Here is a 19051-nt window from a genome sequence, read left to right as displayed (position 1 = left end):
ATTCTCTGTGGAATGGGAATAATATACCCATGGTGATTATTTCACTGAGTTGTGGTGAGAAGCACATCAAGTAAGATGATAGCAGGAGGGTGCCTGGTCCACTCTGAAATACTGCACAAACATGAAGCATCTCTAGCGAGAACCTGAGAGCGGGTGTTAGTGTGAAGTGACATTACTCAGCGGGGCTGCTGAGCCAGTCTGTGGGGGCAGCATTAACAGGAACCCAGCCTCTTTCTACTAACCCATCCTGCCACATCCTTGGGTCTTTTTAATGATACGTCTCCTGAGAGCACCACTTTATTATTTTGAATCTTTTGGAAGGAAGCACAAAGTACAGCTCAAAGTAAATGTTTTCCTGATGGGCCTGAATGAGTCAGAGGTCCATTTCTTGTAAGTGACGAAATGTTGGTTGCATGCGTGTGTCAGGGGTATGCTACCCAACCTCTCTGTGCTCTAGTTCGCATCATCCACTTGTGGTTGTTAAGAGGATTAAATGTTTTCAGGGGAATATAGAACAAGGTCTAGCACATAGTATGTATTCCGCGAGTGCTTGCCATTTTCAGTTATTTATTTACACACAGAAGTTGCACACCTGCCTACTGATAGCAAAACAAAAAAAAAGGCCACAGGAACAAATTAGGAAGCTGCTTCCAGGTTTCTGGCAAGCAGACATATCCCTAAGGCATCTCTTAAAGTGGGGTAGAGGGGAGTAGAGTACCTGGCATGAGTTTAATTCCTCATACTCTTATTTTCTTCCCACAGAAGAGTTCATTTTGGGGGAATCTGGCCCCTGGCTTCTGATAGCAAATGATGCCAATGTGCTCAGTGTTTGAGCTGTGACAACGTTGCAGGAAGGGGGACCCCTTCCAGGGCCTGAAACTGGGCTCTTGTCTAACCCTCGGAAATGAATTGTCCGAGGAGACACGTGTGCTGACAAAGCAAGAGATTTTACTGGGAAAGGGCACCCGGGCGGAGAGCAGGAGGGTAAGGGAACCCAGGAGAGCAGCTCTGTCACATGGCTTGCAGTCTCGGGTTTTATGGTGATGGGCTTAGTTTCTGGGTTGTCTTTAGCCAACCATTCTGACTCAGAGTCCTTCCTGGTGGTGCATGCCTTGTTCAGCCAAGTTGGATGCCAGAGAGGATTCTGGGAGGTGGTCGGACATGTGTCTTGCACACATGAACAAGGTACACGCCTTGTTCAGCCAAGGTGGATGCCAGAGAGGATTCTGGGAGGTGGTCGGACATGTTGGTGTCTTGCACATGTGAACAAGGTATGCGCCTTGTTCAGCCAAGATGGGTGCCAGAGAGGATTCTGGGAGGTGGTCGGACATGTGTCTTGCATGTGTGAACAAGGTACATGCCTTGTTCAGCCAAGATGGATGCTAGAGAGGATTCTGAGGGGTGGTTGGACATGTTGGTGTCTTGCACACGTGAACAAGGTACACGCCTTGTTCAGCCAAGTTGGGTGCCAGAGAGGATTCTGGGAGGTGGTCGAACATGTTGGTGTATCCTTTTTTTCAAAAGGACAGGACCTCCTGTCATAAAACAACTCATGTAAATGGTTACTATGGTGCCTGGCCAGGGTGGGCGGTTTCAATCAGTGTGCTTCCCCTAACAACTGGGCATTAGGTACAACTCAAACAGAGCCCGGGAGGCACAGTGGAGGTGTCTGGGGGCCCCCCAAAAGATTTGGTGAGAATGAGCTTTGGGAGGTACAGGACTTTCTGGCTCAACAGAAGATGGTGAGAAGAGATCTGCCCTGAGCCTTCACAGGGCAGCCTGAGGGAGCTTCCAGAAGCACAGACTGTGCCTTCCTGTCATCCCCCTTGTTACACAGCATGATGTTTCAGCCCCGCTGAAGTCCGGGTCTGGGGGAGTCCCACCACACTTCTCTGCTTGACCCCTGAGTCTCACTTCACTGTCTCCTGCTGCCGCCTTGGCCCCATCTACCCCCGTTCCCTGCAGGAAGCCAGGCCAATGCCAGTTCTATGACATCTTCCACCCCTCCCCCTCCCCCATGAGCCCTCCTCCCCTGATCCCTGGCTGGGTTTCCACTCCACTATGCTGCTCTCTCACTGGAGCTTGAGTTTTAGCTCATTATTCACGAGTCCTCCCAGCCATACAAGCCCCTCCCCCACACACACAGCCTTCCCTGCAGCTTGTGCCAGACCCTGGTGGACCGTCCAAGAGTCTGAAAGCTAATCCACCTGTACCTGCAGGGAGTCCTCAGTCCCAGGCAAGAGAGTGACAATAGGACCTAGTGTTGAGGTGTCAAGTGGGTAAACCTTCCTTGTATCGATTTTGTGTTTTCGTGGGTTCCATCTCAAGGCATAGACATGTCCACTTGTTCAGTCATGCTAAAGAAACATGCACACTGAATTTTGTCTGGTAATAAAAGCCTGGTGCCGCTACCTCCTTTTTTCTTGTTTCAGGATCCCATGATTAATCTTGACCACCAACACAATCTATTCTCAGTTCCTTATCATATCAATTCTTTCCTAATGTGTTGTTAGGGTCTGCAGATCACTTTAGCGTCCTGTCATCCCAGGAAGATGCCAGTGCTCCAAGCCAAGACTTACAGCACTGGACACTTATGCTGTCCATCTTCCAGCTGCCTGACAAGGAAGCACTTCTCAGAAGAAGAAGTATAAGTTAGCTAATGCTGAAACTGCAGAAATTTTCAATCCATATCCTGTATCGTGAGTGATTCTTCCCTCCCCCAGCTCCTCATTCAGACACTAATTCTAGGTCTCTCTGCAGCACGCAGGGTGGAACCTTGTGGTAAAATGCTAGTGGTGCAGTAGCGGCAGGAAGCATACATATAATTTCCCTGTCAGAGTGGTTTTCATGCTCTCTTTCATGGGGCATGATACATTAAAGAAAAGATAAAGGGTTACGGGCCCCCAAGATCTGTGGAGTCAACACATGTGTGAGAAAGTACCATTTTAACATTTAATTATTTTAGCCAAGGGATAAAATCTCTTTTTATTGCGTATGAGCAGTGATGCTAAACTGACTACGAGGTTGTGATCTGTAGGAAAAGGAAATCGTCACAGAAATTGTATACCCAGCCTGAAACAGGGAGACCACCAAGCACCGCAGTGTAAGAGCAGACGTGGAGGGGTGGGGGCTGGGGACAGAACCCAAAGAAAGAGGCCGAGTGGCACGTGGCCCTGCTGCTGAGCAAGATCACGCGGGGACCTGGGGTGTCACCTGGGAAGCAGGTCCTGCCTCTCCTGGGTCCCTGCAAATGTGAGGGATTAAAGCCTGCAGAGGAAAAAACCGCCGGTCCTTTCCGCACCTCCTCAGTGCTTAAAGAATGGCCTCTGTGTTTCCCAGTTGTAAATGAGATCATCATTGGTGAGGTCTGGAGGAAAAGAACCACCCTCTATTACATGCTTTCTATGTGCCTGTGCTTTGCTAAATGCTTTATAGGGAAAATGTTCTTTAATCCTCCCAATGTCCCTTTGCAGTGGGTGCTATAATTCATTTTATAGATCAGGACATTGAAGTCTGACAAGGGGGTAAATCAACCAAAACTGACAGCCAGTCAGTGGTGAAGACTGAAGACTGGGACTTGAACCCAGAGATTACCTGCCGACGGGGCCTGTGCTTACCTTAAGCACCATACTTTTAAATAGCCTTTTGATAGTGTCATACCCAGAAAGTTAGAATGAAAAAAAAAAAGCTCCCTGATGTTCCAGAGCACTTGGGACAATGCCCTTGACCTTGGTTTTCAGTCTGTAAAAGACTGATTCCGTCATTTACCTACCTGCCCTGCACATATGTCTTCAGGACATTGAGTTGGTGGTGAGGGCTCTGAGAATCTTAGATGATCAAAGATGCTTAATCAGATAATGAGCAGTGAGTTTTCACATCACTTCTCAAGACTTAAGTCCTCAAACTAGTGGACTTAAGTCTGCCAACAGCCAGTTTGAGATTTTAAAAGTGAATTTTACGTGCATTTGTTAAGTCAGAAATCCAAAGTTCTCTTGGAATACCATTAAGGCACTTCTGCAGGGACCTCATCTGACATCTGACAGAGAATATCCTGCTGAGGCAGGCAGGGTGCCCTCCCTGGGGAGGTGAATACCCAATCTTTCATCTTTGAGAACCAAATATTCCTTTCTAGTTGACCGTGGGGAAGAGGAAATTACCAAGAGAGAGTGAGTTAGGATGCAGGTGTGCAGCAAAGCGATTCTGTTGTGCATGTACATGGACTTATTCTTTTTCAAATCTTTTCCCATTTGGGTTGTTACATAATATTGAATGGAGTTCCATATGCCACACAGTGAGTCTTTGTTGAGTGTCCATTTTAAATATAGCAATGTGTACATAGCCAAAAAATAAAAGAGAATTCTACGGCCTTACTCCCCTTCTCCTCTGTAACTCGCTCTGATTAAGACGTGCACCACTGGGAGCTGGATTACTGCAGTAGACTCCAAGTTGGTTTCTTTACAGTGTTTTTGAATGGGTATATGAAAGGATTAGCTTTATGTCATGAAATAAAACTTTCATCCTTTAAGCCAAAAGGAAAGGCAAAACCGAAGCAGGTAACATTCCAGTGTATTTTCCAAGAGAGATTATAAATTATTGTAAACTGGCAGTGCAAGTGGCATTTTAAAGATTTCAGGGGAAATGTAAATAGATGGCTTTGAAATTATCATATAGTTATAAGGAAAAGGTATTTTGCAAAAATGGCCCAAGAAATCTCATATGAACACATACACCCACTTGTCCTCTTCAATTTAGTAATCCCATTTCTGGAAATTTATCCTTAAAAAATGATCCAAAATCATGAAATTAAGATGTTCATTACATAGTTATTTATAATAGCAAATATTTGAAATAGTTTAAATATGTCCTAGCTACATATGTGCATGCATATACACACTCCTGATACAATATGTATTTATTAAAAATTAGAATAATAAAAGTCAAGGAGCAACATGAAGATGCTTATTTCCTATGTAAAGTAAGTCAGATATATAACAATGACACTCTACCATTTAAATTGTATATCTTTTCACTTCTAGAATTTCTGTTCCATTTGTCTTCTACTCTGCCTCTTCATTTTTCATATCATGCTGTTCATTCTTTATGGTCACTCTTCCTTCTCTCATCGTCTTAACATCTTAAACATACTTCTTCAAATGCTTTATTTCAGATTGTTCTCAAGGTGCAGATTCTCTTGGTTGATGTGCTGTTCATTTCCTTGAGTCTCCTGTAAATTTTTCCTGCGAACACTTCAACTTCTTCTAGTAGGGTTATCTGTGGGGCTCCACCACTCCCTGGCCTGGGGGATATGGTTTCCTCTGCCCCTGCCCAGACCCTAGTCATTTCAGGGCTCCCAGGCAGAAGTTGCAGTTCTTGACCAATTTCCTTGAATGACTGAGTATAAATTCTGTGATTGTACAGACAGTTCAGTTTCCTGGCATGGGCCTGAGCAGTTTCTTACCTGCAAGGGGTCCAACCCCCAGTCCCTCACTCCTAAAGCCCTTACTGATTCCCTGCCCACTGAGTCTTTGTGGTTCAATGCTCACCATTAGGTAGGGTCTGCTTTGTTTCTAGTACCTAAACTTCTTTGGCCTCAAACTCTGCTGTGCATTAAGATAGTTCTGCAGTACTCGTCATTTAACCCACTGTATTGACCAGAAATATTTCTTTTCCATTTACTACAATTATGTGAAAATGTATGTGCATATATTCCAGAGACTGAAAGGGACTTTGAAATGACTTTTATGGGTAGAGATAGTGGGTTTATAATAACTATTTTGCAAATATTCTGTACTGGCATTATATTATCTTTAAAACAGTAAAACTCATCATGTTTTTAACTATTGTCTTTTATTTCAGAATGCATACACTACAACTGCCATTAATGGGACAGATTTTTGTACATCAGCAAAAGATGCACTCAAACTCTTATCCAAGAATTCAAGTCATTTTACATCTGTTAACTGCTTTGGAGACTTCATAATTTTTCTAGGAAAGGTAGGATGTCTTAACTAAAATAATAAAGTAACTTGGGATCCAAAAATTAAGCCATACAACAAGACTTTGACAGAGAACTGTTTCCTAAGCAAAAAATTTACTCTGTGCTGGGCCTCATCCTCTCATTTAATCACCAATCCTGTGAAGTATCTCTGTTTCACAGGTGAAGAAACTAGGGCTTAATAATTTGGCTAGGATTCCACAGTAGGTTGAGTCAGGATTCAAATCTTGGTTTTACTCTTAGCTATGATCTATTCTACCACTGTGATCCCACTTTTTCATATCTAGAATGAAGACTCTATGACTTCAGAGAATAAATGTTTTATAGGGGTTGTCATAAAAATATGAAAATTGGAACTTCCCTGGTGGTCCAGTGGCTAAGACTCCATGCTCCCAATGAAGGAGGCCTGAGTTCAATCCCTGGTTAGGAAACTAAATCCCACATGCTACAACTAAGACCCAGAAGAGCCAAATAAATAAAAATGAATAAATATTTTTAAAAAAATGTATGGGCATAGTGTTAAAACCTGATGAAATGTCTACATTATTAAGAGCATTAATTTCCTAAATATAAAGAATTATTGATATCTCAGATGGAGCCAGTTGCATTCCTGCTGTTATCTTTTTCTAAGGAGTTGTACGTCATCTTGTGAAAACCTCATTTTTCCTACCTACGAACTAAAAATAACATCCCCTTTCCGGGTTGTAGGTTAGAGTCCCTGAAGTGGTAGTACTGCAGCCCCTTCTTGACCGTGCCCCAGGTTGAAGGTTCTGTATACTGGCTGGTGTCTCTCTCCGTGGAGTTGTCTCTCACTGGGCTTCATTCTGCACACCTCAGTTTGCTTCGTCCCACTTCCACCAGACTGCCTTTCAAGTTCTTGAAATTTCACACACAATTTCACAGACATCCTGACCCTCCTTCCACATCTTCACTTTTCTAAGCTAGACATCCTTGCTTCCTCCAGCCATGCCTCCTCACAGGACATGAACGCCGGTGGCTTTCGCGGAGCCCCAGAGTGAACAAGCTCTAGTCTCCACTTGTGCCAGTGCCAAATACGGGGACTCAGGACTCCTTGTTTAGCACTGTGTGCTCCGGTGGCATTTGGTGTATGTCTCCAGTGCATCACTGTCATGGTGCCGTCAGGAACAAGTTAGAACACGCTTGGATTGCACAGGTGTGTGCTAATTGCACATATATTTTAAGGCACAGCTGGGTCCCAGAGACTTTTCGCGTGACAAGTAGTTCTAGAAGCACAAACTGATTATGCCTTTTAAAACAGCCTAATCATCCAAGTTGTAGTTGTATCTAAATGGATAATATTGTTTACATTAGCTTGGTAGGGTTGTGGGTGATACATTTTCTAATAACTACTTCCAAAAATTTTTATTAAGAGGTTTCATTTTTATAACAGACTTGTGTTTTATTTTAGGCAGTAATTCATTTCCTTGGATTTCTCAAAAGGAACACATAATTACTGATGGGTTTTTTTTTTTTTTTTGAGTAAAGTGGCATGCAGATTCACATCCATCTTTATGGATATCCAAGCACGATGAGGGCTCTGGGGGGTTCCATTTTGTCTGGTAAAGAATTAGGTTCCTCACGGCCTATAATCATTTCCTGGAAATATAGTAATTACATATAGCAAAAGCCTATTATCCTATTATCCCTACAGCAGCACTGGAAAGCCCATCCACTTTAATCCCCAGGATAAAAGCAATCGCACGTTTAACTGCAGTACATCCACTCAATGGATTGATGCATCGTTGTTTTTCAAAATAAGGGTGTATAAAAAAAACTGTTCTAATGAAGATGCTTGTTGTAGTTTTTAGTAAAAGAAAAAAACAGACTAAAAATTTTGTGAGGTACCATTGCTTAGTTGCTCAGTTGAGTCCGACTGTTTTGTGACCCCATGGACTGTGGCCTGCCAGGCTCCTCTGTCCGTGGGAATTCTGCAGGCCAGAACACTGGAGTGGGTGGCCATTTCCTTCTCCAGGGGATCTTCCCGACCCAGGAATCAAACGTGCATCTCCTGCAATGGCAGATGGATTCTTTACCACTGAGCCACCAGGGAAGCCCTGAGGTACCATTACATCTACATAAAAAAAAAATTAGGCATAGATAAAATGAAAGTATATATACTCTTCCCATTCTCCAGATTAACTGGGTTTTCTTTTGGTATCATCATAGCTTTTCATTTTTTCTTCTTCATATATTACTGTATCCAGTTTTCTGACAAGTACTCATTATAGTAAGGCATATACACCCCCACATATGCACATATATGAAACTATTACTTATACCTGACAAAAATCTTTTCTACAATATCCTAACCAATTTATAGAAATTTTCAACAAACTCTTGTTTTGGACAGGTGTTAGTGGTGTGTTTCACGGTTTTTGGAGGACTGATGGCATTTAACTACCACCGTGTGCTTCAGGTGTGGGCAATCCCACTGCTCTTGGTTGCTTTTTTTGCCTACTTAGTAGCCCACAGTTTTTTATCTGTGTTTGAAACTGTGCTGGATGCACTTTTCCTGTGTTTTGCTGTTGATCTGGAAACAAATGATGGATCCTCAGAAAAGCCCTACTTTATGGACCAAGAGTTTTTGGTAAGTAAACATCTCATTTCCTTTTTCAACCTCCATCCTCATAATCTCAGAAGTGTTGAAGACTCGCACATAAAGGAGGCTGGCACCCAGCTTATTTTCTCTCCCGGGTAGGCAGGCTCTGTGAGCCTCTACCACAAGACCCAAGTGTCCTGAGAGTGCGATTTGCCTTGTATTTTCTGAGGCTGATCCCACCTCCCTTATTGAAACCTTCTTCCTGGATAAAAGTGAAGCTGAACAATTACCACTTAGTAAATGACCCAGGGTAGAAGGTATTTTGGGTGCAGTAGCCATCCAAGTCCCTAATGGTCTTAATGGCTTATTTTGGCCTTTTGTGTGGTCCGGAGCTTTCACAGTTGATCTTTTTTCTAAGGCATTTTTGCATCCCCAAATACAATGTCATACCAGTTGTATTTTAGGCAATGCCCACTCCCATGGAGACCAGTCACCTTCAAGGCCACTATTGACAGATCTCTGATTGTGAGGCCCTTTGTTAACCAGGGCACAACAAGGTTGAGAAAAGCCACACCCTCAGTAGAGCCCCTACCCTATCTGGAAATAGCAGGCAGCTGTTCCCAACAGCTTTTGCAACACAGTTGTTGCATATTTGCCTTATCCTGTGTAGACAGGGATATTTTAACAGCTGAATGAATCTTCTCATCTCTTTCCCTTGTCTCTGTCAAGTAACATTTTAACAATTTTCTTTCACTTGATTACCATAAAATCTAGGCATTAAGGCCCTTCTGCTTTGAAACAGAGAATGCAAAGCACTCCTTAGTCCAGCCAGGCACTGAAGTTTAAAAACACTTCTATTTATAAATAAGTGTATCCTTCTCCCAAAAGAACATAAAAATACGATAACACTTTAACATATTTGGTATGTATTCCAAAGAACATGTTTCTTATGGTTCTTATGGTATTAGGAAGTTAACTACGTCTCTACAATTTACACTTTTTTGATTAAAAATCCACTTTGAAATCTACCCCCCCAAGATATCTTAGTTCAACAGGGAAAACTTCAAGGATTAAATTCCCAAAATGATACGGCCAAGTAAATGACTGCCAATCAGTGTGGACACAGAACACTGGTCTAACTCATTCTTTTATTTTTCAGAATTTTGTAAAAAGGATCAATAAATTAAACATAAGGGCACAGAGAAACAAGAACTCATTAACAAGCGAAGAGGGAACAGAACTCCGGCCATTGTGAGACAAGTGCCCGTCAGGTATTTGTACCTGAAAAAGTTTCTTTCTCCTAAGAGCCGTGCGCAGAATAAACGATAAGGCCCAGTGTGGTCCCAGTTCTTCGCCACTGTTTTTGTCCCCATTGTTTGACCACGTTACAATACTAGAAGCACAGAAAAAGTATGCAACCTTTTTGTACCAAATGAGACTGAAAAATCTTTTAAGACCTTGTTTATGCGGTCAATTAAAAAAAAAAAAAAAAGCACATTATGTAAAAACTCATTTCAGGGCACCCTGAAAAGGACTTCCTCACTCACAATCAATAAACCTTAGCAGAAATCTCTGGAATATTGCCCTACTACAGAGAACTTTTTCCTAATCCTCCACTCCTGGAAATGAGCTATTTATGTTACAGCTTTTCAAAGTACAATTCTTCAATTTAGGGACAATTAAAACCAAAAGTGTAACTGGAAGTACCACCTGATGGGCATGGCATAGAATAGGCACAAGTTTAATCAGATGTGAAGTTAAATTTTGTTCAAAGTACAAGGCTACCTCATAGAAATGAGCAAACGTTCTGCATAAGTGGTTTTCAAGCACGGCCCCACCTGAGAACTGCCTAGAGGAAGATTTCAAGTTCTGCTGCCTGGACCCCATTCCCAGGTTTAAATTCAGTGGTGGGCCAGAGAAATGGCGGGAGGGGTATCCTTGGGCTGTTTTTCCTTTTTAAAGCTTTAAACAAATAGGAACATCTAACATGTTAATTGGCAGCCTTGCTTCAACTAGATGAACAGGTAAACAGAATTACCCACTCTCCTAACAGGACAGCCAGTCTGGCTTATTTGGCAGGGCAAACAGTGAATAGTAAGTAAAGTAAATGTCGCTCAGTCGTGTCCGACTCTTTGCGACCCCATGGACTGTAGCCTACTAGGTTCCTCCATCCGTGGGATTTTCCAGGCAAGAATACTGGAGTGCGGTGCCATTTCAAACAGTAAATATGTTTCCCTAAACCCCTCTTCACGCAGGGCAGAAAACTCCGTGCAGGCTCAGGTCCCCGATAACAGATGCAAATTATGACTTCTCTTAAACAGCACCATTGAATTAGTTGAACTCATCTCCTTTTAAGAAAAGGATTTACAGAGCAGTTTCTCTGAAGCATAAAACTTAGTCATTGTTGTGTGATGAGCAAGTCAACTGGGCTGGTTTTGTGGGTGCAGACACCCCTATGTCCTCATTATCTGCCTCAGCGAAAAACAAGCAGGCACGGTTCACCCCCAAGGCCTGAGAGACCCAGTGCTATCGGAGGAAATCACTTGGCTGAGAAAACATCCAAAAGTATGTTAACCACTTGTCTCTTCTTCATGATTGGATTTTTTATCATTACAACACTTAGATGTTCGACCTCCTCCATGTCATACCTGAAGGTTAGGTTTTGCTAACACTTACTATAAATCCTCATCTGTTATCAAACAGCATGTCCTATTCCTGATCCAGATGTTTCTTAGTATCTATTCACCCTAGAATATGACATAAAATCACCCCACCCCATCCCCAATGTTTCCCAAGATGATTTTAAGATTATTCCAAATTGGATTTAGAATGAGGTAGAGGCAGCTGAGGCACAATGGAATAAGCAAAGGGTCAAATGATAGTTTGAATCCTGGCTGGCATTTCCTGTGTGCAATGGGCAGGTCCCTTCATTTTTCTAAGCTTCGCCTAGAGCATTCAGTCCCAGTGTAATGGTGTGTAGATTCAGTAAAGAAATGTTAAAGTACCTTGTAACAATACCTGGGAAAGAATACTTAAAAAAAAAAGTCTGACTCTACCCATCTGAAGTTAGCCAGAAAAATAATCAGCCTGTGGCTCATATCAATGTTCAAAAAAAATATTTATTTATAAAAAATACAATGGGATAGGTTTATGCTGAGAAATGCAGCAATAAATACAGTGGAAGAAAACAGAGCAATTCTACATCGATACATTGGCACAAACAGGAAGAGCAAAGGCACCCCCAGACTTTAATGTCTGCAGGCCAGTTTTGTACATGCTCCTTTTGAAACACCACTCGGAAAAGATCTCGTCGCCTTAGGTAAAAAATAAGTACACATATAATCACAAATGCACACTGATCAGGACTTTATTTAAAAATTAGCAAACAATACTGTAGAAACATTGATATGTAAATTTCTAAAACGCTGCATCTTAAATTTAGTTGGCAAAGACCACATTTAGCTATAAGCATGTTTAGTCTTCCATGTAGAAACAAGATACTAAACTGTAAAAAAAAAAAAAAAGCTTCCTATTGTTTGAAAATACCAGTTTAAGTAGAGGACTGTAAAAATGCATAGATTTTTAATGAAAGAATTGACTGTACAAGAGTACTCCCCTTTCACAGTATTCCTGTTTACTTCATGTGTGAGTTACTGGTTATGCTGTAGGATTTAACTTTCACAGCACTAAAAGGCAACTATTTAGGGAAGAGGCAGAAAAAGGAAAAAGGAATGTATGTAAGGCAATAGTTCCTTTAGGTACAATAAGCATAATAGTGTTTTAGGAAGACAAGATAAAAATTACTCAAGGCTAGCTTGGTTCTCACTGAATAAAAACAATGGGCTAAATACTGAGCTCCTCTGTGAATCTAATAATCAATGCCTTGGTCACCATACTGGTAATCTCTGGGATAGTCATCTTGGTACTCGCCATGATATTCATCAGGGTATTCTGCCTGATAATCACTATCACTGATTTCTGACCCATTGGTTCCTGTTCCTTGGCTTCCGTTGTGAATGACAGGTTCTGTGGGAGCAGCACAGTATTTGGGATCATACACTTGCCGCCCAAGCCCATACACACTCATTCCTTTCTGGGAAGCGACTTTGTTGGTACCCATCTGTAGGGAAATCGTCGAGTTGTCCACGGGTTGTAATGTTAGCTTCTGATCGTAGATGTCTCTTCGGGTACCCGGTGCTAACATTCCCGCCTAGTATTAAAACATAGCAAAGTTAAAACAGCAGCTAATATCTTTTCCTGTGAATAGTCTCTAAATGATGAAATGCACATTGAATGTGAACACTAGTAACTTTCATTCGGTTCAGGGGTAAAGCTAGCTTACCAAAATATCTTAATGCTGAATCTCTCTTACAAAGTACCATTCACTGGCTTTCAAGCTAGGTCAGTCCTTCCCTTCAAGTCCTTGCTCTGCTAGAACATTGCTCTGTGGCCTCAGACAGCTTAATTTACTTTCAGTTTTAGGTTTCTCATGTACAAGGTGGAGACAATACCGCCTCCTTTGGATTAGGGAGGAGACTGGACACAAAGACTAGAAAACCAAGGCAGAGTGCTGGCATAACTGAAAGTTATAGCTGAATGCCTACTATGACCATACACGCTCTCCAGGTTGCCAACTTCAAAAGTCTGTAATACATTTAACAAAAACCACACTGATGGAACAGGAAATGGCAACCCAGTCCAGTATTCTTGCCTGGAGAATTTCATGGATAGAAGTTCAGTGGGTTATAGTCCTTGGGGTCGCAAAGAGTCAAGACACAACTGAGCACGCACGTACGCAACGTATAATATAAAATTTTTACTGCTGTGTAAAGCAAATAAAGATCTTTCTCAAAATATTATAACTTAAAAAAAATATTCCACTCTGAGCAGTCCTTAAGGACTTGAGGCTCTGAGGCGCCAAAGAGCCAGCCATCTCAGAACATCTACTCCCCTCCTTTTCACAGGCCGGTAACTCACCTCATCTCTTCCTTTATGCCAAGCACATGCTTCAGATTTAATCGGTTAAAAATACCTGAGTGGCAGCCCTGAGACAGAGCCCATGTGACAGGACAAGCTCCATAAAGGGCAACAACACGCCTCATGAGGTCATGACGAAACGCTTTCTCAAACCTTATCCCCACTCCTGTTGGATATGAGACGTGTCCTGCTCTGATGTAGTCATGGGTATACGTCCTTGCGAGGCACTGGTGATCTGTTTTTCACAGGAAATACCTCCATCGTGCATAGTGTTAGAATACTATTCATAGCATTCTCCTTGTGCTGATTTCCATCCACTTATGCACACATTTACCAGGTTGCTAGCTAGAGTTCTTTGTAAAACACCAGATAATTTTACCTGCCAAGTTTGTTGAGGGCTCCTTTAAAACTAAGAAGCATTAGAAATAAATAAAAAGTCAGAGCAATTCACTTGGATTTGGAGCAAGAACACTGTAATAAACGTATCTTTTTCTTCCGGTTTGGTAGAAACGCCAGCTGTTCTTACTGCCAATAAGAGCCGTGGGCCACACGGTACTTGTGTGGCTGCAGAAAAGGCCCTTTGATCCTTTTGCTTTCTCAGCAAATCTTACTTTCCTCAAGGAGTATACTCTATATATATCGCACAAAAATAACCACTTTGAACTCGGTTAATAAGAATAAGGTTAAGTGTGAATTTAAATGGCCCTTTTGTACTCTCTGAAATAAGTATAATCAAGGAATCACTTACCTGGCTGGCTCCTTTGTTGGTGCCCATTTGCAGGCTAATTGTGGTCTGATCAAAAGGTTTGTCAGTTTGCATTTTGGGATCATAAAGGTGCCTCCTCGTCCCATAGGCTGTCATACCTGCTTGGCTGGCGCATTTGTTGGTTCCCATCTTTTAAGTTAAAAATAAAATCACTAATTATCAGAAGTCAACAATCTATCTGACACAACCAAACTTTCTGTTCTGCTAAAAAAGATTTCTTAGAAGGGACGCCATTGACAAGTCCCCTTCAGAGCTGAGGTTGCCATTAACTAAATACAAAACCTTTATGCTTTTACAAATAAAATTTTAAGGTGCTCATTTGCAAAAGAAAAATTTCAAAGACTTCATTGGATATAAAACCTCACAACATAATCAGATAAAAATGTGCACACAGGAAGAGAAGGACAGACACACACAAAATTACGACAGTGGCAGAACTGTGAATAATTTCCTATGCTACTCTTTCTCCCACACCCTGTAGCACAGGCAACCAAATTAAGGGGTACCTGCTTCAGCCACTTAAAGGGACAGAGCAATCTCTGGCTCAACAACATGCTTTTCTACTCCAGATGTGTTTTGTATAAAATGTGATAGTAAATGTCAGGTGTCTTGTCTGGCAGCTTAGCAAGGGCTTAAGTTTCATTAAAATCAACATTTTAGGGGAAAAAAGCTACATTTTATATCTCTAATTCACGTATCATTAGACACAGAGAGGCAGAATGAAGAATTTAAATTCAACCACATTTAGAGAAAATTTTAACTTTTCTTCTCCACTGTGAGTAACAAGGCTTCAGGGGTAACCAGCATACCCTGTTCTAGTTGGGGACACATTTCTACTGTTGGTCTTTTGTCCTTAAAAACAAAGATCTATTAAAGGAAAACTGTATTACTACAAGTTAAACCTGTGTATTGGAGAAGATAAAAAATATAATAAGCAAAAAGGAAAGGGGGGAAAATCACTATAGTTCTAACATTTAGACATTCACTCGTGTATTACTGTTTAGTTTTACCTTGTTTCTGTGTATATATATACAGATTCATATACCTACAAATATACACACATATACATACAAAAATATGCACGTGCATTTTAAAAATAAAACTGGGATCACACTGACAACAGTATTTTATAATCCTGATTTGTTTTCTTTAATCTTTGAACTCTTGTATTATCATCTTTTCATTACTAGTTCCATTTATGGAGTTACCGTATTTTTTTTTGAGTAATCAGTTATCATAATTTAAATAACTGATTACTGGAAATTCATATTTCCAGTTTGGAAATTCATATTTGTAATCTCTCACCATCAGTACAATTTTGTACTGTGTAAAAAACAAATTCATCTGTCAGTTATACTCCAATAAAGCTGAAATTAATGAACAGATCCACCTCATTTGACTCAATCAACAGAGAGGCATTGTGTCCAAAAGGATCAGATAGTAAAGCCCTTAGCATACTAGGCATTTAGCCGTGGTGTTTTTGTGACATTCTCCAAGAGAACAACATAAAGGAAGAAAATACCTGAATGAACAACTCCCCAGGACTGACAAACCATGCTTTAGGGTAAATAAATGACTGGCTTTGAGGTTTTGTAAAATTGCTTCATTTGGTCAATAACATTTAGGAATTTATAAAATATGTTTTCTTGGAAACTAGGACAATGTAATTAGGACTAAAAAAAAACATTTCCCGGAGAAACAATTACTAAGTCAGAGGGCATGTCTGAGGTTTCTTCTAAAACCATCACTGTCTAATGGGCTTTAAATGGAGATAAATTGTATAAGCCGCATATCCATCGCAAAATGTATATACATATTCCTTAGACACTTTGGATGGTGAAAAATAATAAGCAATACCACATCATTGTTGTTTAGTCACTAAGTCAGCTCCAACTCTTTTGCAACACCATGCAACTAGCCTGCCAGGCTCTACTGTCCATGGGATTCTCCAGGCAAGAATGAAAAAGTGAAAGTATTAGTCACTCAGTTGTGTCCAACTCTTTGCAACCCCATGGACTGTAGCCCTCCAGGCTCCTCTGTCTGTGGAATTCTCCAGGCAAGAATACTGGAGTGGGTTGCCATTTCCTTCTCCAGGGGATCTTCTTGATCCAGGGATTGAACCCAAATCTCCGGCATTGGCAGGTGGATTCTTTACCACTGAAGCCACCAGGGAAGCCCCAGTACCACGTTACTTACCTGCAAACCAATTACACTCTGGCCAGCTTTTAATTTTCCTTCATCAAAACGTCTTGTTTGTTTTTCTGCATACTTAACTCCAATGTCAATGGTTGTATGGAATCCTTTTGTTTTGGCCTACACAGAAATATGCACACTAACTGAAAAGGAACACTTACACAGATTCTGCCAACAGAGTTTTACAGAAGGAACAGCAAAGAAATTATATGATCCATAGATAAAGGTTTCATTCGGTAAGACCCAAGCTTGTGGTGAAAAAAATATCTAAGGCCATTCAGACTACACTAGAGACCTCTAAAATGTGAGTACTCTAATTAAGCTATTCAGTATGAGGCAGCTGATGTCAGCAGCCTTTCTCCAAAGCTAATAATTACCATAGAGACAGGCTTCTCCCTGCCTAGTCTGAATTCCCATGAGGGCAAAGATGCAATTAATCACCAATGTAGTAGGGATTTCTTTAACCAGCCATTAAAGACATATACGTACCAGACCTGCTAGGGCCACCAACGTAGTCTGAACCTGGGTCATGTTTCCATTCTCAAAAAGATCATTTGCTTCAAATATGTCATGTGGCTTCATGCCATAAGCCTGAATAGCTTTAATAAAGTTGCCGATATTCTCCAACTATTAAAAAAAAAAAGCATATAACTTTTGGAGCTAAACACTGACATTCATATTATCTAGGAATTCTAAGTCTTTATGACTAACTACAAGATACAAGGCAGAAAGCTACTTGGCAAGGATTCTTGACCAGATACATAGTAAGTGTAGCTCTCTTAGAAAAAGGGAAAGAGTATTTCATAGTGGATTACATAATGGTCTTTTTAAGCAGTCAGGTTTTTCCTTTAAAGTCAAGACCTTCCTTACATGTTTTAAGGAATTCAGTGTCTGAGCTACCCAAGACTGGAATTTTCTTTCTCAAATGGTACAAAATTACATTAATGCACAATTTATTGTGTTTAAATTTTAATTTTTAAAAAATGTGTGGTTACTAAATGTTTATTCTCTTATGTCTCAAAACATGCTCAAGACAAAAGATTCAATTTTACTTAATCATACACATTCATAAACTAAGACTAAGGTTAATACCATGTTCTCCAGTCAACCCTTGGTTATGTTAAATTCCTTGATTTTCCCCTTATTCATCTTGTGGTCTAGGTTGTCTTGCTCTGTGTGAGCTGTGTCAGCTCCTGAGAGTACACAGACTAAATACAGAATAGGAAAACTTCTAAGCTAAACATCTAAGAGTCACAGAACTAATTCTAAGTAATTATGGAAACATTTGAAAAGTAACACTATAAGAGAACTAAATATAGTCATGTGCACAAATTTCTGCTAAAATGTCTATTTAAAAACTGTAATCAAGTTCTTGCTACATAAAGAGTAACCAACTAGAATCAGGTGTGGCTGGTTTGGCTGTTACCTGAGGCCAGTTTAATGAGGACTCATTGACCTTCTTCACTGAGCCTGGCTGTAGCTTGTTTATGAGTCTGAAAAGAAAAGCATTAAGTGACAGCATACTTATTAGAATAACAAACCAGGACGGGAATGTAAAGTTGGTCCTTTTAACATCAGTAAAGGAAAGCATTAAAAACATTTGCAGAATATCAAGGTTTGACACCATGAACTGGGAAAGAGGGCATGACAGAGGTCACCCTGGGAGGTGACCCTGGGAGGACTGGAAGAGCAGCCACGTCAGGACCAAGACTTACTCGCAGAGGATAATGCCATCTTTCAAGCCCAGCTGGAAGTTGGCGCCAATGCTCATGCCTGTCACCTCTTCTATCCAATTGCGGAGATCTTCTTCTGCCTGATGATCATACTTGGAAGCAATCTGAAATACAAGTTAACTAACTTTAGAAGTTTAACACTAAAGCACCTAAAGCTGCTGGTTCCTTCTTATTAATTATTCATTCAGACCATATCTGTGACCTGCAGTAAATTACCTGGAGCTCACTGACAAACCTGACCATTTGAGCTTCAGTAACTAATAAAACTGTTGTGATTAAGGAGGTGTCATACAAAACGATGAACAACACATGGAGGGAAGCTGGGACTGAGAGGGAGAAAATATGGATCAAGCTCAAACAGATTCCCATTCATGACACACAGGAAGTGACAGGCTAACAGTGTATTTCAATATGGCACTGGCAACTTTAAACGTCGAAGATTAAGTCATCAGCTACCACATGAAGTGAGAGAGTACGAGTGGCAGCATTCTGATACGTGCAACTATTTTACACAATACTGCAACTGGCCAATACCCAACAGTCTAATAGTTTTGTTGCCTAGAAGTTTGGGTGTTTCTGTGTCTATTTGGCCAAATACACAGCACCCTATGCATATACACAAACCTTCCTCACAATAATTATTGTACTTACACTAGAATATTGAAATTCTGCCTAAGCATAGTCTGTATCATATTAGACTCCTCACGGGAAGGAAAAGCATTTAATTCACTTTTGGACTCTTAGTACCCAGCACTGCCTCCAACACCCAACCATTTAATAAGTAAAAGAAAAGTTAACTCTTTACTTACAGAATTCAACAATAAATG

At 40.9% G+C, this 19051-nt stretch overlaps 2 protein-coding genes across 23 annotated transcripts in view; one reads left to right on the top strand and one right to left on the bottom strand.

Moving 5' to 3' along the window:
- SLC44A3 (solute carrier family 44 member 3) overlaps positions 1-9912 on the top strand; it is an 86848-nt gene extending 76936 nt beyond the window's left edge. For 20 of the 22 annotated variants that reach the window (XM_055585059.1, XM_055585054.1, XM_055585053.1 and 17 more), the window contains 3 exons: positions 5857-5994; positions 8367-8603; positions 9715-9912. In XM_055585059.1, the coding sequence (XP_055441034.1) occupies positions 5857-5994; positions 8367-8603; positions 9715-9810 (471 nt within the window). In that variant the 3' untranslated portion in view covers positions 9811-9912. Of the gene's footprint in view, positions 1-2513; positions 2669-5856; positions 5995-8366; positions 8604-9714 lie in introns of those variants that run through there. The other 2 variants (XM_055585057.1, XM_055585058.1) reach the window with 2 other exon arrangements.
- Positions 9913-11654: 1742 nt separating this feature from the next.
- The window catches only part of CNN3 (calponin 3), a 30457-nt gene continuing 23060 nt past the window's right edge, over positions 11655-19051 (bottom strand). The window contains exons 2-7 of the mRNA XM_055585060.1: positions 18207-18328; positions 17918-17984; positions 16981-17118; positions 16495-16611; positions 14281-14427; positions 11655-12765 (exon numbers count right to left, since the gene is read on the bottom strand). Of these exons, the coding sequence (XP_055441035.1) occupies positions 12424-12765; positions 14281-14427; positions 16495-16611; positions 16981-17118; positions 17918-17984; positions 18207-18328 (933 nt within the window). The 3' untranslated portion in view covers positions 11655-12423. The remainder of the gene's footprint in view (positions 12766-14280; positions 14428-16494; positions 16612-16980; positions 17119-17917; positions 17985-18206; positions 18329-19051) is intronic.

Source organism: Bubalus kerabau, chromosome 6 (assembly GCF_029407905.1).
Source record: "Bubalus kerabau isolate K-KA32 ecotype Philippines breed swamp buffalo chromosome 6, PCC_UOA_SB_1v2, whole genome shotgun sequence".
In the NCBI taxonomy this organism is placed as follows: Eukaryota; Metazoa; Chordata; class Mammalia; order Artiodactyla; family Bovidae; genus Bubalus; species Bubalus kerabau.
This window is presented reverse-complemented; position numbering and strand designations above follow the sequence as displayed.